General features: G+C 39.1%; 1 protein-coding gene across 1 annotated transcript in view; it reads right to left on the bottom strand.

Annotated features, from left to right (window-relative positions):
* Positions 1–25075, bottom strand: part of stx18 (syntaxin 18) — a 225430-nt gene that overhangs the window by 20703 nt on the left and 179652 nt on the right. Inside the window, exons 3-6 of the mRNA XM_063045081.1 lie at positions 24739–24854; positions 23523–23600; positions 13872–13938; positions 6283–6398 (exon numbers count right to left, since the gene is read on the bottom strand). Coding sequence (XP_062901151.1) covers positions 6283–6398; positions 13872–13938; positions 23523–23600; positions 24739–24854 — 377 coding nt within the window. The remainder of the gene's footprint in view (positions 1–6282; positions 6399–13871; positions 13939–23522; positions 23601–24738; positions 24855–25075) is intronic.

Below are 25075 nucleotides of genomic sequence, written 5' to 3'. Positions count from 1 at the left end.
TTGTTTGCTTACAGGCAGCCGCAAAGCTGCATGTAGGTGGACCAAGATTAGCTGACAAAGATGAAAATATTTTTTCTTGAAGATATTTAATGCCTGGATTCCAAGCAAATTTAGTTGAGTAAACAGGTGTGTGATGATCAGTTTACCCAGGATGCTGGGAATCTTAACAGGTCGGGCAGCATTTGTATAAAGAGAAAGAGTTAGTATTTAGAACTAGAACATAGAAAATAGAAAATAGAAAATGTACAGCACATTACAGGCCCTTAGGCCCACGATGTCGTGCCGACCATATAGCATGCTCCAGAAGCTGCCTAGAATTCCCCTAGTGCACAGCCCTCTATTTTTCTAAGCTCCACGTACCTATCTAAGAGTCCCCTATTGTATTTACCACCTTTGTTGGTAGTGCATTCTACACCCCCACCACTCTGTGAAAAACTTATTTCTGACAAGCCCTTTGTACCTACTTCCAAGCACCTTAAAACAATGACCCCTTGTGTTAGCCGTTTCAGCCCTGGGAAAAAAAAACCTCTGGCTATCCACACGATCAATAGCCTCTCATCATCTTATACACCTCTGTCAAGTTACCTCTCATCCCATGTCGCTCCAAGGAGAAAAAGCCAAGTTCACTCAATTCACTCAACTTATTCTCATAAGGCATGCTCTCCAATCCAGGCAACATCCTTGTAAATCTCCTCTGTACTCTCTGTATCGTATGCACATCCTTCCTGTAATAAGGTGACCAGAACTGACCACAGTGCTCCAAGTGGGGTTTAACCAAGGTCTTATATAGATGTAACATTACCTCACGGCTCTTGAACTCAATCCCACAGTTGATGAAGGCCAACATACCATACGCCTTCTTAACACTGTCAACCTATGGACATGGACCCCAAGATCTCACTGATCTTCCACACTGCCAAGAGTCTTACCATTAATCTTATATTCTGTCTTCAAATTTGACCTATTGAAATGAAACACTTTATACTTAACTGAGTTAAGTCCATCTGCCATTTGTCAGCCCCGTTCTGCATCCTATCGATGTTCTGCTGTAACCTCTGACAACCCTCTAGACTATCCACAACACCCCAAACTTTCATGTCATCAACAAACTTACTAGCCCACCCTTCAACTTCCTCTTTCAGGTCATTTATAAAAATCACAAAGAGCAGGGGTCCCAGAACAGATTCCTGTGGAACACCAGTGGTCACCGTCCTCCATGCAGAGTATGAACCATCCACAACCACCCTTTGCCTCCTGTGGGCAAGCCAATTCTGGATCCACAAAGCAAGGTCTCCTTGGATCCCATGCTTCATTACTTTCTGATTGAGCCTTGCATGAGGAACCACATCAAATGCCTTACTGAAATTCATATACACTATATCCACTGCTCTACCTTCATCAATGTGTTTTGTAACATCCTCAAAGAATTCAATCAGGTTTGTAAGGCATGACCTGCCCTTGACAAAGCCATTCTGACTATTCCTAATCAGATTATTCCAAATGTTCATAAATCCTGCCTCTCAGGATCTTCTCCAACAATTTGCCCACCACTGAAGTAAGACTCACTGGTCTATAATTTCCTGGGTTATCTCTACTCCCTTTCTTGAACAAGGGAACAATGTTTGCAACTTTCCAATCCTCTGGTACTTCTCCCGTCCCTACTGATGATGCAAAGATCATTGCCAGAGGCTCAGCAATCTCCTTGTTCGCTTCCCAGAGTGGCCTGGGGTATATCTCGTCCGGTCCTGGTGACTTATCTAACTTAATACCTTTCAACTGCTCCAGGACATCCCCTTTCTTAACGTCTATACACTCAAGTGTTTCAGTCTGCTGTAACTCATCCCCATAATTGTAGGTCTAAGTTTCCTTATCAGAATAGGTAAGGAGGGAAAACAAGTTAGCTTTCAGTATCTGGGAAGGTGGGTGAGGGATTTGTAGAACCCAAGAGATCTCTATTACAAGATGTGACCAAATGACTTAATGGAGCAGTTAGAAGAATACTATGCTACTTTGTCTGTGTTAATGTGTTGTTAATGATCAGCAGGTAATGTTATTCTAGTAGAGAAAGGAAAACTAAACCAAAATGATTAATTACCAGTTGATGGCAAAGAAATTCCATGAATTTAAAACATCTTTTTCTCTGTAATTTAACGGCACTGTTTGGTTTATTCTGTTTGCTTCATCTAGATTAGAGCATAAAATCAGTTTGCACATTTCCAAGTTGGCAATTACCACGCTGCCTTCAAAATGCTGATATTTATTGAACTAAGTAAGAATTTCCTCACTTGTAAAACATTTTCTTTCTGTATGTCTTCCCTGTTAAAAGGTATATACCTATTGCCAAAATTTAAATTACTATGCAGTTTGAGTATTTTACAGTTGTTTTTAATCAATATAAAATAGATTCTACATTTTACATAGTGTCATCTTTTATTACTCTTAATAGTGGGTGTTTGGAACATGAACTTTGTTTGGTATGTCTACTTACTGAAATGCGAAAATGATCCTTTGCATTTAGTACATCACATATACTGTATTGTCAATGTAATTCATTAGCAGTGGGCCAATTGATTTGAAGAGAGAGAGAGCTTTGCACAGGCCAGGGAGAAAAGTTTAAAAAAGGAACGTTTCACAGGGCTTGGCACGGCGCGTTAGTGGCGGACAAAGCACAATGAGTATAAGGGCACTTAACTTGAATGCCCATAATATTCGAAACAAGGTCAGTGAACTTCTGACTCAAATCAGTTCAAAGCGGTATGATTTAGTGGACATTACAGAGATCTGGTTGCAGGGTGGAGAGGACTGGGAATTAAAGGTAAGGGAGGTGGGGCGGCGCTCTTAATTAAAGTTGAGATCAGGGTGATGGTGAGAGATGATATAAGATCTAACAAGCAGAATATTGAATCCATCTGAGTACAGATTAGCAATAGTAAAAGGAAGAAATCATTGGTGGGAGTTGTCTATCTGCCACCGAATAATAACACCACAGTGGCATTGGCAATAGAGAAATATCTGAGGCATGTAAGAATGGAATAGCAGTTATCAAGGGGGACTTTAACTTGCACATAGTTTGGGTGAATCAAGTTGGTCGAGGCAGTCTTGAGGAGGACTTCACAGAATGCATCCGTGATGGGTTTCTTGAACAGCATGTTACAGAACCTACAAGGGAACATGCTATCTTAGATCTGGTCCTGTGCAAGGTAAAATTAGTGATCCTGTAGTTAGGGATCCTCTTGGAAAGAGTGATCACAGTATGACTGAATTTCTCATACAAATGGAGTATGCAATAGTTCAATCTAAAACCAGTGTATTATGCGTAAACAATGGAGACTACAATGGGATGAGGAGGATTTGGTTAGTGTAGAGTGGGAACACAGGCTGTATATATGGTGGGACGCTTGAGGAACAGTGGAAGACTTTCAGAGAGATTTTTCACGGTGCTCAACTGAAGTATATTCCAGTTAAAAGCAACGACAGTAAGGATGGGGAGAGCCAGATTTGGATAACTAAAAAAATAAAAGAAGGTATTAAACTAAAAGTTTGTGCATACAAAGTTGCCAAGAGTAGTGGGAAACTACTCTTGGTGTAGTGGACTGGTCAAAGAACACTGAGGCTGTCTACAAGAAGGGTCAGAGCCGTCTCTATTTCCTGAGGAGACTGAGGTCCTTTAACATCTGCCAGACGATGCTGAGGATGTTCTATGAGTCTGTGGTGGCCAGTGCTATCATGTTTGCTGTTGTGTGCTGGGGCAGCAGGCTGAGGATGGCAGACACCAACAGAATCAACAAACTCATTCGTAAGGCCAGTGATGTTGTGGGGATGGAACTGGACTCTCTCACGGTGGTGTCTGAAAAGAGGATGCTGTCTAAGTTGCATGCCATCTTGGTCAATGTCTCCCATCCACTACATAATGTACTGGGTGGGCACAGGAGTACATTCAGCCAGAGACTCATTCCACCGAGATGCAACACAGAGCGTCATAGGAAGTCATTCCTGCCTGTGGCCATCAAACTTTACAACTCTTCCCTTGGAGGGTCAGACGCCCTGAGCCGATAGGCTGGATCTGGACTTATTTCATAATTTACTGGCATAAATTACATATTACTATTTAACTATCTATGGTTCTATTACTATTTATTATTTATGGAGCAACTGTAAAGAAAACCAATTTCCCCCGGGATTAATAAAGTATGACTATGACTATGACTATGATTAAACTAGAAGATTGGGAAAACTTTAAAAGACAACATAGTACCACTAAGTGAGCAATAACGAAAGGGAAGCTAGATTATGAAAATAAACTAGCATAAAATATAAAAACGGATAGTAAAAGTTTTTGTAATTATATAAAGCGGAAAAGGGTGGCTAAGGTGAATGTAGGTCCCTTGGTGGACGAGAAGGGGGAATTGATATTGGGTAATGAGGAAATGGCCAAGGCTTTGAATGACTGTTTGGTGTCGGTCTTCATGGTGGAGGACACATCTAACATGCCAAAGAGAGATGTTATGGATGCGATAGGAGGTGTTGACCTCGATACAATAGCTATCACTAAAGAGGTAGTGCTGTGCAAACTTGTGGGCCTAAAGATAGATAAGTCCCCTGGTCCTGATGGAAAGCATACCAGTGTACTGAAAGAAATGGCAGAGGTTATAGTCAATGCTTTGGTGACAATTTACCAAAATTCTCTGGACTCTGGACAGGTCTCGGCAGATTGAAAGATGGCGAATGTCACGCCACTGTTCAAAAAAGGATGTAGGCAAAAGGCAGATAGCTATAGGCGAGTTAGTTTAACATCTGTAGTTGGGAAAATGCTTGAAGCTATCATTAAAGAAGAAATAGTGAGGCATCCGGAAAGAAATCGATCCATCAGGCGGACGCAGCATGGATTCAGCAAAGGCAGGTACTATCTGATAAACTTACTGGAGTTCTTTGAGGAAATAATGAGCACAGAGGGGAACAGATGGACGTTACTTACTTGAATTTCCAGAAGGCCTTCGATAAGGTGCCACATCAAGGACTTATCCATAAGATAAGGATGCATGGAGTTGGGAGTGATGTATTAGCATGGAGAGAGGATTGGTTAACTAACAGAAAGCATAGAGTTGGGATACATGGGTTACTCCGGTTAGCAATCAGTGGTGAGTGGTGTGCTGCAGGGATCGGTGCGGGGCCCGCAACTGTTAACCATATACATCAACTATCTGGAATAGGGGACCGAGTGTAGCGTATCTATGTTTGCTGATGATACTAAATTGAGTGGAAAAGCAAATTATGCAGGAGATACAGAGAATCTTCAGAGAGATACAGACAGGTTAACTGAGTGGGCAAGGGTTTGGCAGATGGAGTACAATATTGTAAATGCGAGGTCATCCACTTTGGAAGGCAAAATGAAAGAGCAGATTATCATTTAAATGGTAAAAAATTTGCAGCATGCTGCTGTGTAGAGGGACTTGGGAATGCTTATGCATGCTCCACAAAAGGTTGGTTTGCAGATGGAGCAGACAACCAAGAAGGCAAACGGAATGTTGGCATTCATTGCTAAAGGGATTGAATTTAAGAGCAGGGAGGTTATGCTGCAACTGTACAGGATACTGGTGAGGCTGTGCCTGGAGTACTGTGTGCAGTTCCGTCCTCCTTACTTGAAGAAGGATACACTGGCTTTGGAGGTGGTGCAGAGGAGGTTCACCAGGTTGAGTCCAGAGATGAGGGGGTTAGACTATGAGTCGCCTGGACTGTGTTCACTGGAATTCAGAAGGATGAGAGGGGATCTTATAGAAACATATAAAATTATGAAAAGTATAGATAAGATAGAGGCAGGAAAGTTGTTTCCACTGGTAGGTGAGACTAGAACTATGGGACATAGCCTCAAGATTCAGGGGAGTAGATTTAGGACAGAGATGAGGATGAGCTGCTTTTCCCAGAGAGTGGTGAATCTGTGGAATTCTCTGTCCAATGAAACAGTGGAGACTACATGAGTAACCATATTTAAGACAAGGTTGGATAGAGAAGGGGAACTAAGGATTATGGTGAAAAGGCAGGTAGGTCGAGATGAGTCCATGGCCAGATCAGCTATGATCTTCCGGAATGGTGCAGCAGGCTCAATGGGCCAGATGGCCGACTCCTGCTCCTATTTCTTATGTTCTTATGTCATGATTCCATTACAATTAACTAGAGTCTGTCTTGTAAACTCACACTTCATGCTTTTGATTTCTTAAGCTTTCAAAATACATCATGCCTATAAAGTATTATTACAATTACATGCAGTTCTTAACTGTTACAAACCATTGCTTTCTTCTTTTAAAACTAACTCCTCCAAACTTTCAGACCCAGTTGGAGGAATTCTCTCTGAAGATGAAACTGACACCTTTTTGCTACGCTGTTCAGGCTCAAGTCTTGACCTATGAAAAAGTAATTCTGTTAGAACACCATGTAACAGCAAACTGGATTTTCTCATCCCGATATTACTTCATTCACAAGTTCACTTAGAATTAAAAACGTCTCTCACAATCAAAGATAAAATAAAAATAAGATTTCTGCAATATTCCATTTAATTTAATCATATCACCCTTAATATTTCTAAATTTCAGGGGCTTCTATCACTTCTAATCATAATGTTATAAATAAAACATTTCATGCTTAGTGATTGATGAGACTCAGCAATGAACTAAGTTATTGAGCCAACTGCGGCTCAAATTTTAAATCATGGAGAATTATTGTTTCATTATTTTTATTCTTCTCTTCCACTTCTATGTTACTCCATTGTATTTATCACATTATTTAATTTTCAATACCACTCTTTGTTTCCATAGCTTATTGACAATTTTTAGTTCTTCTCAAGATCATGTAGAAAATAGATTGTTATTTTTTCCCCCCAAATAAAAAGATACACAAAGCAAACTGTGAGTTCTATGAAATCCACCATTTTCTTTCCGGGACTTCTGTGTAGCTGATGGACTAAAGCAGACAAGCTGGAACAGCCCGTGTCTGGATCCCACATCAGCATTTTGAATGAGGGTCTATACCGCTCATATCAGTGTAGACCTTCATAACGAAGTCCAATTCTCTGTTACATTGTGATCTGCATGACCAGATCCCAGCTTTGGATGCCTGATTCATAGTAGGTACCTTTCTAAGTAATATATTTCAAAATTGCTGGTGAACGCAGCAGGCCAGGCAGCATCTGTAGGAAGAGGTGCAGTCGACGTTTCAGGCCGAGACCCTCCGTCAGGACTAACTGAAGGAAGAGTGAGTAAGGGATTTGAAAGTTGGAGGGGGAGGGGGAGATCCAAAATGATAGGAGAAGACAGGAGGGGGAGGGATAGAGCCGAGAGCTGGACGGGTGATAGGCAAAAGGGATACGAGAGGATCATGGGACAGGAGGTCCGGGAAGAAAGACAAGGGCGGGGGGGGGGGATCCCAGAGGATGGGCAAGAGGTATATTCGGAGGGACAGAGGGAGAAAAAGGAGAGTGAGAGAAAGAATGTGTGCATAAAAATAAGTAACAAATGGGGTACGAGGGGGAGGTGGGGCCTTAGCGGAAGTTAGAGAAGTCGATGTTCATGTCATCAGGTTGGAGGCTACCCAGACGGAATATAAGGGTGTTGTTCCTCCAACCTGAGTGTGGCTTCATCTTTACAGTAGAGGAGGCCGTGGATAGACATGTCAGAATGGGAATGGGATGTAGAATTAAAATGTGTGGCCACTGGGAGATCCTGCTTTCTCTGGCGGACAGAGCGTAGATATTCAGCAAAGCGGTCTCCCAGTCTGCGTCGGGTCTCGCCAATATATAAAAGGCCACATGGGGAGCACCGGACGCAGTATATCACCCCAGCCGACTCACAGGTGAAGTGTCGCCTCACCTGGAAGGACTGTTTGGGGCCCTGAATGGTGGTAAGGGAGGAAGTGTAAGGGCATGTGGAGCAACTTTCACCCTGCCCTCAAGTTTACCTGGTCCATTTCCGACACCTCCCTCCCCTTTCTAGATCTTTCTGTCTCTGTCTCTGGAGACAGCTTATCCACTGATGTCTACTATAAGCCTACTGACTCTCACAGCTATCTGGACTATTCCTCTTCTCACCCTGTCTCTTGCAAAAACGCCATCCCCTTCTCGCAATTCCTCAGTCTCCGCCGCATCTGCTCTCAGGATGAGGCTTTTCATTCTAGGACGAGGGAGATGTCTTCCTTTTTTAAAGAAAGGGGCTTCCCTTCCTCCACTATCAACTCTGCTCTTAAACGCATCTCCCCCATTTCACGTACATCTGCTCTCACTCCATCTTCCTGCCACCCCACTAGGAATAGGGTTCCCCTGGTCCTCACCTACCACCCCACCAGCCTCCGGGTCCAACATATTATTCTCCGTAACTTCCTCCACCTCCAACGGGATCCCACCACTAAGCACATCTTTCCCTACCCCCCTCTCTCTGCATTCCGCAGGGATCGCTCCCTACGCAACTCCCTTGTCCATTCGTCCCCCCCATCCCTCCCCACTGATCTCCTTCCTGGCACTTATCCGTGTAAGAACAAGTGCTACACATGCCCTTACACTTCCTCCCTTACCACCATTCAGGGCCCCAAACAGTCCTTCCAGGTGAGGCAACACTTCACCTGTGAGTCGACTGGGGTGATATACTGCGTCCGGTGCTCCCGATGTGGCCTTTTATATATTGGCGAGACCCGACGCAGACTGGGAGACCGCTTTGCTGAACATCTACGCTCTGTCCGCCAGAGAAAGCAGGATCTCCCAGTGGCCACACATTTTAATTCCACATCCCATTCCCATTCTGACATGTCTATCCACGGCCTCCTCTACTGTAAAGATGAAGCCACACTCAGGTTGGAGGAACAACACCTTATATTCCGTCTGGGTAGCCTCCAACCTGATGGCATGAACATCGACTTCTCTAACTTCCGCTAAGGCCCCACCTCCACCTCATACCCCATCTGTTACTTATTTTTATGCACACATTCTTTCTCTCACTCTCCTTTTTCTCCCTCTGTCCCTCTGAATATACCTCTTGCCCATCCTCTGGGTCCCCCCCCCCCTTGTCTTTCTTCTCGGACCTCCTGTCCCATGATCCTCTCATATCCCCTCTTGCCTATCACCTGTCCAGATCTTGGCTCTATCCCTCCCCCTCCTGTCTTCTCCTATCATTTTGGATCTCCCCCTCCCCCTCCAACTTTCAAATCCCTTACTCACTCTTCCTTCAGTTAGTCCTGACGAAGGGTCTCGGCCTGAAACGTCGACTGCACCTCTTCCTACAGATGCTGCCTGGCCTGCTGCGTTCACCAGCAACTTTTATGTGTGTTGCTTGAATTTCCAGCATCTGCAGAATTCCTGTTGTTTAAGTAATATATTTACTCATTTCACAGTTCTTCCCTAACACTCTCCTCCCTCAAATCGTAAACACAGTCCCCAGCTACTCTCCAACTCCTGACCACTGATAATGTCCAGCTTGCACATCTTGCCCAACAATTTTAGCCTAGCCCTTTCCTCCCCAAGTCTCCGCACACAACCCTCAATCCTACACTGACTTCATGGCTTGCTTTCAACATACCAATACCTGATAGCTACACCCTGCCACTAGTGACATTCACCACACCCCAGGACAAACACCGCAATGAGAACTTGGACTTGGGACAACTTCAGATTTCCTTTGTGTGTTCTGTCTTGACCTATTCAGCAGCCAGCAATGCTTTGGTCTTGTGCAGGATTGAATTCAGTAGCAGAAAATCCCTGAATAAAGGGAGCATAAATATAACAGTGTATAGCAAGTTGATCTTTGCTGTATAACTCTCACATTTATTCTCCCAAATAAGCCCCATTCTATTTCTCCTTGCTTGATCATGCAATCCTCTTGCTCGTTTGAATATAATGTTACTACTTTCTGTATAAATGTTGTTTATAAGGAATGAATATTTAGATGGAAACAGACTTCAACTCTATTATGACTTTAAAATTTTATATTCATAATTACCAAAACATCTGAAGAAATACCGGTGGTAATATCTCTTATATGTGCTGAACTCATTAAAATTAAAAAACATGGAAGAATGAAAGCAAGAATAATTAACACATTCTTTTTCTTTTAAACTACCCATATGGCAATATAACCAGAATAAAAACAAGAGAACAATTTTACAATAATTACAAAAACTTAGAAAGCATTAATACCACTAATCATTCATTCAAAAAACAGTGACACAAGCACCATTTTCAATATGGATCCAATCAGAAATGAACACTCAGGGATACAATTGCAATAGTTATACATGCAATGAAATCAGCCCTAGGCCCAGAAGTATTGAGCTGCTAGAAATGCAATTGCAGGCTGCCAAATTTATCTCAATGGCAAATTTATACAAAATTGCAACAAAGTATTCTAATTAAGTCTGTGCTAATTTTTCAACCCACTCTATTAAGGGGATATACTTGAAGTGTGCAAACAAATAAAATGGATCTAGAGGGTAATTAGCAAATGAAATTTCATTTATTAATGTAACAAGCTGCAGCAGTCTAAATTTAGGATGCACACTGGGTACAAATAGAAGAGTTACAACATTTAAGATGAAGTTAGATAAATGTCGATGGTGGGTGCTTAAAATTAAAATAAAATTAAATCTAGGATCCATAATTTTACATGTAATAATATTAAAAAACGTGCATTCATGTAATAGAGAAAAATAAATAGGAAGCGTAAAAATGAAGTCATACAGAAAATGAACCCATTTCTAAGGAACACATACTGTACTTGGGAGTTCTAATTGGGTTGGTAGTTTGCATTTGTTTCACCAAGCAAGTGTACTTTCTGATACTGCTACACACAGAATTCTCTAAGTACTTTTTGGTTACGTCCTTGTTGAGTTGATGTCAGGCTCTTGAAACACTGTCTTTCTGGCGGGCTTCCTAATAAAACAGCACCTTGGGGTACAGTGTGTATCAGCTTGAGTGAAGGAAGTCAATGCCTGTCTGTTTGGGCATGTGGCTGATGTGGTTGAATATTTGGCAATGTGTGAAGCTGCAAGATCTGAGGCAAAGTTTGCAGCAAATGTGCAGCTTTATTATGCATTGGAAGATTAATTGGAGTAGTATAACCACTGGGACTGTGGTATATTGAGAAGTTACTCAGGGTCTTACAATGTATGACATTTTATAGTGCATTTACTAGGTTTTCCTATTGTTGTGAACAAATCAATCCTTCTCCATGTTGCTCACTGCTTTTTCGTCATATGTTTGAAGAGACCCTCTCTCCTTGAGTCCCCAGAGCACCACCAGAGGACCAGGGGCCCTACTCTCCCATCCTTCTTTCCCAGGCTAGATTTGATTGTAGAACAATTCCCAGCATTTCCTCCAGACACAATACATCATTGCTCTGATAGAGATCAATTTGAAGAAGTCTATTCATTTATCTATCGATTTATTCAGTTTTCAGCATGGAGCCATTTATTGCCCAACTCTTTTTCCCCTTGAGAATGTGATAATAATGGCTTCCTAGACTGTTTCGGAGAAGAGGAACATCCAACAGACTGTATTCAAATAATGGACCAACTGGGTAAAGTCAGATCTCTTCCCTTAAGGGTTTTAGTGGACCAAATGTATTAAATCAGGTCTACTGCTTTTGAGGTCTTTATTACTTTGTTGTTCCACATTCCACCAATTAACTGGAATTTAAATTCTGCAGCTGCTGTAGAATTGTACACTGAATTGAGTTGAATGGATCTTAAGTCTCTGGTTAGTTAATTCAAACTTTTGGATTATCAGATGAGTAAATTAATAGCTATGTAACTCTTTAACTCAGATTACATGTTACTGATGATTTGCAGCCCTTTGCTTATGAGAGCAACCAATGGGTGTGCCATCTGCATACAACACTGATATAATTTCTAAGCAACACCTGCATTCCACTCAGCATTTGTGAGGGATGCTCAGTGGGGATGTTGTGGTTTTTCAAGGAAGCTCTGGAACATCCTTGAATCTTTTCCTTTAGCCATCTGGTAATATCTATTGATGACAGAGCTCAAAAGACTGCAATATGATGAAGCAGGTAGTGCTGCTGCCTCCAAAGTTCTCGTGACCCAGATTTGATCCTGACATTGGGTACCAATTAGGGGGAGTTTGCATACTCCTCATGTGACTGCATGTATCTCTGTTTCTCCCCCACCCAGGTGTTTTGGTTTCCTCTTACAACCCAAAGCTGAGAAGCTAAGTAGCTATTGTAAATTGTCCCTCGTGTAGGTGGGTGGTAGGAGAATCAGAATGGGTTTAATCAGTAAGTTTGAGAAAGACCGTAAAGGAATAAATTGGAGAATGAGATTAATGAGAATGTTCTGAGAACCAGCATAGACTGGATGAGTCAGTTGACTTCCTATACTGCAACAAAGGTATGAAATTTTGAATCTGGATGTAGAAGTATTGTACGTGATGGGATACCAGTAGTCGGCATCCAAATAACATGGTAACAGAGTCTATGAAGTGAAATAAGGGTATCAACACTGGATGAGATTTACTGTCACTGCAAAATCTCCAAATCTCTCACAATTGGTGATGTTCCTCCAGTGCCTTTAGATACCTACATTTAACAAACAGAGAACCAGTAGTATATATGGGAGGCCAGGGATTACTGCTGCCTGGTAGACCATGAATTTTTTGCCACTTTTGAAGTCTTGATTTTTAAATGTCCTTACCCTCAATCAGGTGTAGTGATGCACAGAAAGCAATGGTGAAAGCAATGCCTACTTTCATTCAGAACTGGCCTGTTTTTATCAGAGTTGCACTATGTACTTTAATAATAAATGCAGGTATTGTAAGGAAGGACAAACTCATTTAAAGTCTTTGACTCTGTCACCCAGAAGGACGATGCAGCACTTTCAGTTCTCTGAATAAATTATATTTGCTTCACAATGGCATGCAAGTCATCAGTCTAACCATGGAAACTACAACTGTGCAATCTGACACTTTCAATCTTTCTCACTGTAATGCTGCACCTCATCTTCAATAAGCCTCCTGCTGGAGTGGAAATAATTTACTATTAGTCCTACATAATCTACACTCTACAACCAAGGTCATCCCAACCTCAGTTTTTAACTTCAAATATGCTGAAGGTGCTCATGCTAGCGTATGTCTACAGGCTGAGATTCTAGTCAAATACTGAAGCACTGGAGAAATGGGCTTTATATCCATAAATCAACATCTAGCACAAATACTGAGGTACCTCAAAAATATCCCCTTCATGACACCATAGTGTTAACAGTGAACAGAACTGCACCATCAGGTAGGAGGTACAGAAACCTGAAGGCACACACTCAGTGATTCAGGAACAACTTCTTCCCCTCTGCCATCTGATTCCTAAATGAACATTGAATCTTTGGACACTACCTCACTTCTTTATAAATATACAGTATTTCTGTTTCTGCACGATTTAAAAAAAAATCTATTCAATATATGCAGTTGATTTACTTGTTTATTTATTATGATTATTTATTTTCCTCTCTGCTAGATTATGTATTGCATTAAACTGCTGCTGCTAAGTTAACAAATTACACGTCACATGCCAGTGATAATAAACCTGATTCTGATTCTGGCTATATTGTCCCTCTAAATCATTTATCTCTCACCTTAAATCTATGTCCTTTGGTTGCAGACATTACTGCTAAGGGACATAGTTTATCTGTTCCTTTCATAATTTTTTTAATACTTCTTTTCGGAAACCCCCTTCTCTTCTACGCCAGAGAAAACATCATTGACAAATGATAACCAAAACAAACAATAAATGCAAGAACAGTGCATAGGAACAATGCCCTTATGAGGCTGGGCTGAATTGGTTATCAATATACAGCAAAAGTAAAATGTTGCATTAACAGTTTATGGTACTCACAGTCTTTTCTTATCCACCACACGTTTGACACGAATTGCTCTTTGTTCGGAGTACACTTTACAAACATCTGTCAAAGCAGACAAGATCGATTGATGCTTGAACAAAAAATGTTAATTATTTGGGTTACAAGCTTTTTAAGCAATTTATGATACCAAGCAGCACCAATATTTTAGTATTAGTGAGGTATTAAAATGCTAAAATAATGAATTCCATGGATATTTTGCATAAATTCAAAATGCCAGGGTCCGAAGGAGATTAAGTTTTTGTAGATATCTTTAAAAGCTTGATATTCCCATTGAAGTTACAATCCTGCTGTTCCATCTAAGCCATTCAGTATTTTCCTGTGGGAAAGGAGTGAGGAAGGTTTATTGGTTTAGGTTTTGACATGAGGGAATATTTCCATTTTTTGTTTTACACAGAGGTAAGATTTTAAAAACATACCCTTCACTCTGGAGCAAGTAACCCCATCCTGATAGCTAATAATTTTTCTTGATAATTCTATGCATATATTAGGCATTGAAATGGTGGAATTTAACCTCTAGACAACACAATGTCAGATGCTGTATTCTGCCAACCAACTGAGCAGATTGAAACCTGCAATCCTGCTGCATCCCGACATGAATAGTGGTGGACAATTAAATGGTAACTCATATTAGGCTAGATTTTTAGATTAGCTTTATTTGTCGCATGTACAATGAAAACGTACTGTTTCATACTGTGAAATGTGCCATTTTGTGTCAACAGGGATTGTACTGGGGCAGCCTACAAGCATTGCCATGTTTCTGGTACCAACAGAACAGCTCACAATTTAATAACCCTAATCTGGACTGTGAGACAATACTGGAGTACCTGGAGGAAACCCACATGGTCATGGGGAGAAAATCCAGACTCCCCAGATACAGTGGCAGGAATTGAACTCAGATTGTGATCGCTTGCGCTGTAAAATGTTACACTACTTCCCCTTCAGTTTGTCCCCCCCCCCACCATTACAGAAGCCAGTCTTGAGTAAACATGATTCGTCCTGTAATATCAAGAAACGACTGAGCACATTGGATACAGCAAACATATGGGATATTCATAGCTGTGGATCACCTTGTACTCCAGAACCAACTCTACCTCCAACCAAATGGATCAGGTATAGTTACATCTACTCACAAAATGGTAAATTGTCTAGGTAGGAGGACAAACACAGTTCAGCTAATTATCATCCAATCATCAGCAATGTGACAGGAGATACTGTCAACAAAGTTATTAAGAAACATTGCTCTTAAGGACAATGAACTGCCAGTAAGTGCCAGTGATGACTAGATAAGAAAAGAGAATAAATGGAATAAAAAGTGTTCTGATTATACAATCTGCAGTCAATTACACTAAATTCAAACCATAAATATTGACTGGTGTTCATGGCTTATTCAGTCCATGGGCAATTAATGCCATTATAATACTTTGCCAAGTTTTGAAATCGGGTTGGGTGGGAGTGAGGATATTGTGTAATGAATAGGAATAATAACCCAAAAATAGATTTTCATCACTTTAGGAGTCTAAAATTTTATTCCATTCAGCTACATGCTGCTTTAGAATTATTTTTTATTTTTTTTTTTTTCTTTTTCTTTTTTCCAAAAGATAACAATACCAAAAAGAAAATACTACAAACAATGTAATTTAAGCATAAGAAACCAAAATAACATAATAGTATACTAGATTTTATATATATCAATGGAAAAAAAGAAAAAAAAACCCCAAAAAAAAAACCCACCGTGCAACTAACTAAAAGCAAAGCAAAGCAATGGGCTAACTTGAAACCAAACAGAGTTAAACTTAAAATCACGTCCTCAATCCCGACCTCCATTGAAACAGTAAAAAAAAACAAGAAGGGTAAATATTACATTAAATGAAAATATCGAATAAAAGGTCCCCAAATCTGTTCAAATTTAAATGAAGAATCATGAAGGTTACTTCTAATTTTCTCCAGATTCAAACATAAAATCGTCTGAGAAAACCAAAAAAAGGTAGTTGGAGCATTAAGCTCTTTCCAATGTTGTAAAATACATCTTTTCGCCATTAAAGTAAGAAATGCAATCATTCTACGGGCTGAAGGGGAAAGATTACTAGAAATTTTAGGTTGTCCAAAGATAGCAGTAATAGGGTGAGGAGAGATATCTATATTTAATACCTTAGAAATAATATTGAAAATATCTCTCCAAAAAGTTTCCAAAGTAGGGCAAGACCAAAACATATGAGTTAAAGAGGCTATCTGCCCCGAACATCTATCACAGAAAGGATTAATATGCGAGTAAAAACGCGCTAACTTATCTTTGGACATATGTGCTCTATGCACCACTTTAAATTGAATTAGGGAATGTTTAGCACAAATAGAAGAAGTATTAACTAATTGTAAAATCTGCCCCCAATCATCCACAGAAATGGTAAGCCCCAATTCCTGTTCCCAATCTACCCTAATCTTATCAAATGGAGCTTTCCTGAGTTTCATAATAATATTATAAATCATAGCCGATGCACCTTTCTGACATGGATTAAGGTTAATTATCGAATCTAAAATATATATAGGAGGAAGCATTGGAAAGGAAGGAAGTATAGTACTTAGAAAATTTCTAACTTGTAAATATCTGAAAAAATGTATTCTTGATAGGTTATATTTATTAGATAATTGTTCAAAAGACATAAGGGAACCATCTAAAAATAAATCCAAAAACCGTAAAATACCCTTAGTCTTCCAAGTTTGAAAAGCGCGATCCGTAAAAGAGGGAGGAAAAAATATGTTACCTAAAATAGGAATCGCTAACCCGAATTGATTAAGATCAAAAAATTTTCTGAATTGAAACCAAATACGCAAAGCATATTTAACGATCGGGTTAGAGACCTGCTTAAGGCGTTTCGAATCAAAAGGAAGAGATGAACCTAAAATAGAACCAAGTGTATAACCCTGAACAGATTGTAATTCCAATGCTACCCATTTAGGAATAGATAGTATATCCCGGTCAAGTAACCAAAATTTCATATGTCGAATATTAATAGCCCAATAATAAAATCTAAAGTTAGGTAATGCTAAACCTCCATCTCTCTTAGCTTTCTGTAAATGTATTTTACCCAGTCTCGGATTCTTATTCTGCCAAATAAATGAAGAAATTTTAGAGTCGACTTTATCAAAAAAAGATTTAGGAACGAAAATTGGTAATGCCTGAAACACATATAAAAATTTTGGCAAAAAAAACATCTTAACTGCATTAATACGACCAATCAAAGTTAAATATAAAGGAAACCATTTAGATGAAAGTTGAGTAATATGGTCTATTAATGGTAAAAAGTTAGTCTTAAATAAATCTTTATGTTTACAAGTAATTTTAATCCCAAGATATGAAAGGTAATTATTAATCAATTTAAATGGAAATTTATAATATAAGGGAAGATGTTTATTAATCGGAAAAAGTTCACTCTTACTAAGATTTAATTTATAACCTGAGAAAAGACCAAATTGTGCTAATAACTCTAAAACAGCAGGAATAGATCTCTCAGGATTAGAAATATATAAAAGTAAATCATCAGCATAGAGTGATAATTTATGGGACTTTAATCCCCGAGTTATCCCAGTAATATTTGAAGATTCTCGAATAGCAATTGCAAGAGGTTCTAATGCAATATCAAATAATAGGGGACTAAGAGGACAGCCTTGTCGAGTACCACGAAAGAGAGGAAAAAAAGGTGAGTTTAATGAGTTAGTACGAACCGAGGCTACAGGGGAGTGATATAACAGTTTAATCCAGGATATAAATTTCAGACTAAAATTAAACATTTCAAGCACCTTAAATAAATAAGGCCATTCTACTCTATCAAAAGCTTTCTCGGCATCTAAAGAAATAACACACTCATGAACATTTTGTGAGGGAGTATAAACGATATTTAACAATGTACGAATATTATAAAAAGAGTAACGACCTTTAATAAAACCCGTTTGGTCTTCCGAAATAATAGAAGGAAGTACTTTTTCTAGTCTATTTGCTAATAACTTAGAAAAGACTTTAGAATCAACATTTAATAAAGATATTGGTCTATAAGATGCACATTGAGCAGGGTCTTTATCCTTCTTTAGTATTAAAGAAATTGATGCTCTATTAAAAGATTCCGGAAGTTTACCAAGTTTCAAAGAAGCCTCAAAAACCTTATAGAGCCAGGGAATCAATAAAGAAGCAAAACATTTATAAAATTCAACGGTAAACCCATCAGGGCCAGGAGCTTTCCCCAGATTCATAGAAAAAATAACATTCTTAATCTCATCCATTGTAATGGAAGTATCTAATAAAGAAGACATATCCTGTGAAATCTGAGGAAAGTCTAACTTATCTAGAAAATCATTCATATATTTAGAATCTCGAGGAGACTCTGATTGATATAAAGAAGAATAAAAATCACAAAAGGTATGATTAATCCCCACATGATCCAATATCAATCGATCATTTTGATTATAAGTCTGATTGATTTGAGATTTAACATAATTAGATTTCAATTGATTAGCCAGCAGCTTGCCAATTTTATCACTGTGAACATAAAAATCACTTCTTGTTTTCTTTAATTGGTTTACAATCGAGGACGAGAGTAGTAAACTGTGTTCCATTTGAAGTTCAGTTCTTTGTTTGTATAGCTCCTCAGAAGGAGCCATAACATATTTCTTATCAATTTCTTTAATCTTGTCCACAATTGCCATCTCCTCCTGCTTCTGTTTCTTCCTCAAAGCAACGGAATACGAAATAATCTGACCCCGAATATAGGCTTTAAAAGTGTCCCAAAGAGTGTTAACCGAAATATCTTCTGTATGGTTAATTATAAAAAAAAGCTCAATCTGTTCATTCATAAAATTAACAAAGTCCGAGTCCTGAAGCAACAGCGAATTAAAACGCCATTGTCTATTGTTTGGTATATTGGCCATAATTTTAATAGAAAGCTTAAGTGGAGCATGATCCGAAATGGTTATAGAATCATAATCACATTTAATCACTGAAGGAATGAGACGAGAATCAATAAAAAAATAATCAATTCTTGAATAGGAATGATGAACATGTGAAAAAAAGGAAAAATCTTTTTCCTGAGGATGCAGAAAACGCCAAATATCCGTCAACCCAGAATCAGAAAGGAAAAAATTAATCAAATTTGCAGATTTATTAGGTAAAGTCCGTAAAGGAGCTGAACGGTCCAAAGCTGGAGATAAACAGGTATTAAGATCTCCGCCCCAAATCAATGAAAACTCGTTCAAATTCGGAAACTGATCAAACAATGATTTATAAAATTCCGGACAATCCATATTAGGAGCATAAACATTAACCAAAACTACTTTTTTATTAAATAGTAAACCACTAACCAATAAAAATCTACCATTCGGATCAGAGATAATATCCTGTTGTATAAAAGTAACTGAGGAATCTATAAAAATAGAGACGCCTCGAATCTTAGCATTGGAGTTCGAATGAAATTGTTGTTCCTTCCAGAATTTGAAAAAACGTAGTCTGTCCCCCCTCCGTACATGGGTCTCTTGTAAAAATAAAATTTGTGCTTTAAGTCTCCGGAACACTTTAAAAACTTTTTTTCTTTTAATAGGATGATTAAGACCATTAGTATTCCAGGAGACAAAATTAATAATAGACTCCATAAATCCTAAAGTCAACCCACAACAGGGAGGATTGACAATAGGCGCGACCCACAAACCCGGAGAGGGAACAGAACATACAAAAGATACCGGGGAAAAGGACGCAACCAGTACTTCAATAATGTATATAGCCCAAAGAAAAACAAACTAAAACGTGAAGCCCCTCCCGCCACCCCCCAGCCCAAGAGCCCAAGGCAAAATCTAAAGCAGACCCGCCAGAAAGAAGCAAGCACTAAAACTACCCCCATGACTTCCGGTATACGCTCCCTAAAAAAAAGGTATAAATATGAAAAGGATCAGCTAATTGTAAAACAGTAAAAAAATAAGTAAAAAAAAGTTAGCTCAATTAGAATACACACAGAACAGAACAAAAGCCGGAAAATATATATTAAAAAAAACCCACAATATACCTCAAACTCATGAATAGACACAGCAACAAAAAAAATAGGATTATTAACATAAAGTGATTATAAAAAGCAAAACAGAATAAAATTTAAACAAAAACTACAAAATTTAAGGCCGCACAGGAAATACGTAAGATGACAAAAGGGAAGTAACCACCCAGAATCCCCTGGGAAAAGAAAGAGATGACGCAGTTAAAAAGAAAGTTTAGTAGCCATATTAAGAAATCGAAAGTAAACTTTTCTGCCCAAATAGGGCACAGAAAAGTTAAAACCAACCAATTCACAGCCTCCGATCGACGGAGAAAATTAAAAAGAAAGCAATTAAGATGTTGGAGATGAAAGTTGATCCAGATAACTCTGGGCATCCGATGGAGAATCAAAAAAACGAAGGGCTCCATCTGACATGCGAATCCTTAGACGTGCAGGGTACAGCAGCGCTGGTCTTAAATCCCTCTTATAGAATTCCGACATCACGGATCTGTAACGGACCCGTTGGTCCCAGATTGGTTTACTGAAATCTTCCACGAATCGGAACTTAAGATCCGAAAAATCAATGAAACCTTTAGATCGAGCGAATCGAAACAGTCTCTCCTTGTCTTGAAAGTAATGAAAACGTAAGATAACATGCCTAGGTCTATCTGACCTAGACGAGTATGATGGGATTCTGTGAACACGATCCAGTAGCGGTGGTTGGTCAGGAAATACAGTAGGGAATGCATCTTTTAAAAGTTGGAAGAAATATTTCATGGGGTTGTTACCTTCAGCGGCTTCCCTCACGCCAATCATTCGTAAATTCTGCCGTCGCATTCTAGATTCCAAGTCAGAGTTTTTAAAAGTCAAAAAGTCAAGTTTCTTCTTCATTACATTAACTGTTTCTTCGATTTTCCCCATCTTAAGCTCACTTTGTTGCGCGAATTTTTGAAGATCAGATATAGCCGACTGATGTTCCGCAATACATGTTTGCATCTTATCAATTAAACCGGCAATTTTCTGGAAATTAGTTGAGATTTCCGTATGAATCAGGTCTTTAACAGGGCCTGCAATTTCCGCACGAATCATCTCCCTAACAGAGGTTGAGATTTCCCTCTGAATTAACTCCGATATCGCTTTCAAAGTCACCGGTGATTCAGTCGGAGGGAGATCCGTAGCTTTCGGTTTAACCGGAGGTTTACCATCCTTGCCGTCTTTCTCGTTCTTAGACATAGCAGATCTCAGTATCATCCAATTGTCAGAGAATTCAGTTTAATTCAAAGTATTGTAAGAGTTGATGCCTTAATGGTTAATTAAAGTATAGCTGACCATAGAGAAAAAAAACTCAGAGGTAATGGAGCGAGTCAAGAACGCGACTTCACTCCATGAGCGCTACCGGAAGTCCCTCTGCTTTAGAATTAAAGGAAGGATTTCGTTCTATTACACTGTTAAAATACGAGGGGTGATTGATCAGTTTGTGGCCTAACATAGAAGGAGTCAATTTTAGAAAACCTATCACATTTATTTTTCCTACATTTATACACTTAGTCCAGCGGTCGTGGAGCATACGGATCCCTTCTTTGTAGAATTGGTCCACAGCAGGGGTGATTGATAAGTTCATGGCCTAAGGTAGAAGGAGATGAGTTATTAATTTCAAACTTTCTGCACTTTCACTCAAAGAGTTGTACTGCATGTGCATGTAACGAGAGCTGTATAACTCATCTCCTTCTATCTAAGACCACGAACTTATCAATCACCCCTGCTGTGGACCACTTCTACAAAGAAGGGATCCGTATGCTCCACGCCCGCTGGACTAAGTGTGTACATGCAGGAGGGGACTATATTGAAAAATAAATGTGCTAAATTTTCTGAAATTGACTCCTTCTACCTCAGGCCACAAACTTATCAATCACCCCTCGTATGTAGAGTGTGCAATACTGAATCTGTTTTTGTCTCTTAAGGGAAATCCCTGCCATCTGTATGGATGCCAACTGTTGTAGCGTGGATGAAATTACCGGAGAGACAGAGTCACTGGTAGATACAAAGCAGCTTCTTTATTCGACACAGCAAGGTACAGTAGGCATCATACGGATGGAGACGCTTTCCGCAGAAAGGTCTGCTAGCTAAAATGTGGGCTTGATATTTATATGCTAAACACAAAGGCAATCACTACTTAAAAAGTTACAGACAATGCTTCCTTTTGAAGTTACACACAAACATCACACCTTCAGATTTCATCCTTTCCTTCTGACACCAACATGTCTGGGTTGGTATCCACAGCCTTTAGTTCAATCCACAATACATTTATTTGGCATTTTACATGCTAACATAGAAGACAATTAATATTTATAATGTATAGATAAGACTGTTTTCGAAACTACAGCATCACGCACCAGAAGCATCTTGTATTTACACCTTTTAGGAAGCCCATTGTAGTGGACTCAAACCACAGTCCTTTGTCAAACAGTTAAAATAGAAGTCTGGTGGCCAAAGTCATTTAAGTGTTAACAAATCATCTACCCAAAAAGAAATCCACTCTAACACCAACTAGCTCAAGGGCATTGATTAAACCATTTGATTAATATTTTATAACCACTGCTGTGGAGTGATATCAATTTGCAGTACCTGCAAGTAGCAAGTATCTGTCAAAACAATCTTGCTGTTTTGAAAAAGGAAACCACAGAACAGTTTAAGCAACAATAGAGTTAATTCATGAGTTAGAGTTCTAAATAATTTATCAATAATGCTCTATTTAAGCTTTGAAAATGCAAATATCACAACGTAGGCTTTTTACCTTGATGTATCTTATCAAATGACCTACTTCAGAATGTTGCCAACATTCCTGCTCCAAGGATCTCTTGTTTCCCTTCTGGCTGTTCTCAGGCTCCACGGCCTTGATCTTAGCTTCTCCTGGCTCTCTGGCCTCACTCTCTGGGTGTTCACAGGAGCTTTGACCTCAATTTCTGGCCTCCTTTCTGGCTATTCCAATGGACTCTGGCCTTACTTTTAGCTGTTCCTGGGTTCCCTCTGATCTTCCTCCCAGCAGCTCCTGGGGCATTATTAAGTGTGTTCTTGATTTAAAAGATTGAGCTATGGTCTAATGGACTTTAATATTGCCACTTGTGAGAGTTTATGTAATCATAAACAGGCTTGTGACAGATCAGGTAATGGGAGGACAATACTCTTCTAGCCCCTGGGTTCACTAAATTACCAGATATTACATGTATAAAATCTGAATCTAGATGGTAAGAATCAAAGAAACACATGTATGATTTCTCTTTGATACTGGACACAAATAAGGTATTTGAATTACGAATGAAAATCATCACACATTTTTACAGCAAATTAACTTGGCTATCATTTTTGTCATGTTCCACCAAGATTTTGGTGGACTCCTTTGGTCTGATTTAGAGTATGTTCACTAATTCTTGAATCCTAACCATCCTCTGTTACTGATAATTTTGAGTTCTGACACACTTGGATTCACAGCATAAATGTATGATTTTTATTCCATATAACCAATTTAATAAGGCAATATTTTATGCAGCAAATATTTCTGTGGCACTTCTTAAAGTTTGAAACAATTCCCAAGATCCAATCAAAAACATACATTACACTTACTTTTCAGGTAAGCTTCAAGCAGGTCTAAAACACCTTCTCGATGCTCCTTTACTTGGGGAGAACTTACATTCTTGATTGCTGCATCAGAAAGAGTGACCTTTAAGGCAATTATTATCCATAATTTTTTGAAACTTCCTGCTACATTAACTCAATAATTAATTGTGTTAACTGTCTTAGTATTTAGTGATCTGTTATTTAAATAGCCACATAAAATTCACTTAATTTAACATATATTTAATTGCTAGTATTCATTGGAGTCTCATTCTTTATTTTCAGCATAAATGCTCTTACAGAAATCCAACACAATTTACTTCAACTAAATTATTTAAAATAGAAAGATTTTACCATGGAACTAGTGTACAGAGTCACCATAAGGAAGTGCGGTACGGTTTGCAGAGAAGGAGGTTAAACGTTTTTCGGGGAAGTGGCAGAATTCAAGGAAGAATACCAACAGGAGTAGAAATCTGTCTTCCACTAATGCACTTGACATGTACAGAGTTCAATGCACCCAAGTTACTATATCACACATTAAATGCATGCAACAGAGAACAAATTTCCACCTCAGGGTATTTAAGATGAATTGAGGTCAGAAGGACAGTTTGAAAGTTTGACCAGGGTGACCTTGGCACAAATGAAGTGCTGTTGTGCTGACACTTTGCTAATAAAACATAAAATACTGTGAATACTCAGAAGGTAATTCAGCTCAGCATCTGTGGAGAATGGAACATGAAGTTACTATTTCTGGCCATCGACCATTTATCTGGACATTAAATGTTTACACTGTTTTTCTCTCCACAGACTTTGGTCAGTCAGCATTTCTTGTCTGTGTTTTAGATTTCTGATGTGGCTCCTACAGGTTGTGTAACCAGTGTTGCAAGGCCAGTTGCTCACCCTAACTGAGACAGTTGTGGTTGAACTCCCTAAATTCCCTTCCCCATCAGACAGGGTCACCTAGATGTCATCCCTCTGGCTTGACATGTTGTGGAAATTTTGGTTCAATCCATTTCTACATGTGCAGTGGCACACTAAGGAATATAGCAAAAAATAACTTTCTAAATGAAGTCAATTGACAACAGTGAACATAAATCAATACCTCCACTTGTTTTTGTTAATTCTGTTAAGAATTCTAAGTCACAGTTTCATTTTTATAGAAGTGTAGCCTCTTTAGAGATTTTCCAAGGCTCTGCAGAGCTTCATTTTTGTGCATTGGGTTTACCTTCTGCCTTCAGCTGTTGGATGGCATCAGAGCAGGTTCTCATAAAAATCTGTGCATCCTGGTCAATCTGGTCACGTTCGGTGTCTGTCATACGAGAATATTCCGTCATTCCAAAACTGGGAATTGAAGAAAACATGATAAGTAAGACCAAAAATTCAAAATAAAAATAATGCAGAAAATGCTCAAAATGAGTCTGATCCAGTAGCATCAGGAAGAGGAAGGCTGGGATGGAATAATTTCTTCATACATTCTGTCCAAATTGCAGTGTAATTTTACATTTATATTTCAGATTTCCAAAAGCTGCAAAGTTTTTGTTCAACATGAAAAACTGCTTAAT

Source organism: Mobula hypostoma, chromosome 4 (genome assembly GCF_963921235.1).
Source record: "Mobula hypostoma chromosome 4, sMobHyp1.1, whole genome shotgun sequence".
Classification (NCBI taxonomy): domain Eukaryota; kingdom Metazoa; phylum Chordata; class Chondrichthyes; order Myliobatiformes; family Myliobatidae; genus Mobula; species Mobula hypostoma.
Note: the sequence above shows the minus strand (reverse complement) of the source record. Positions and strands in the feature narration are given on the sequence as shown.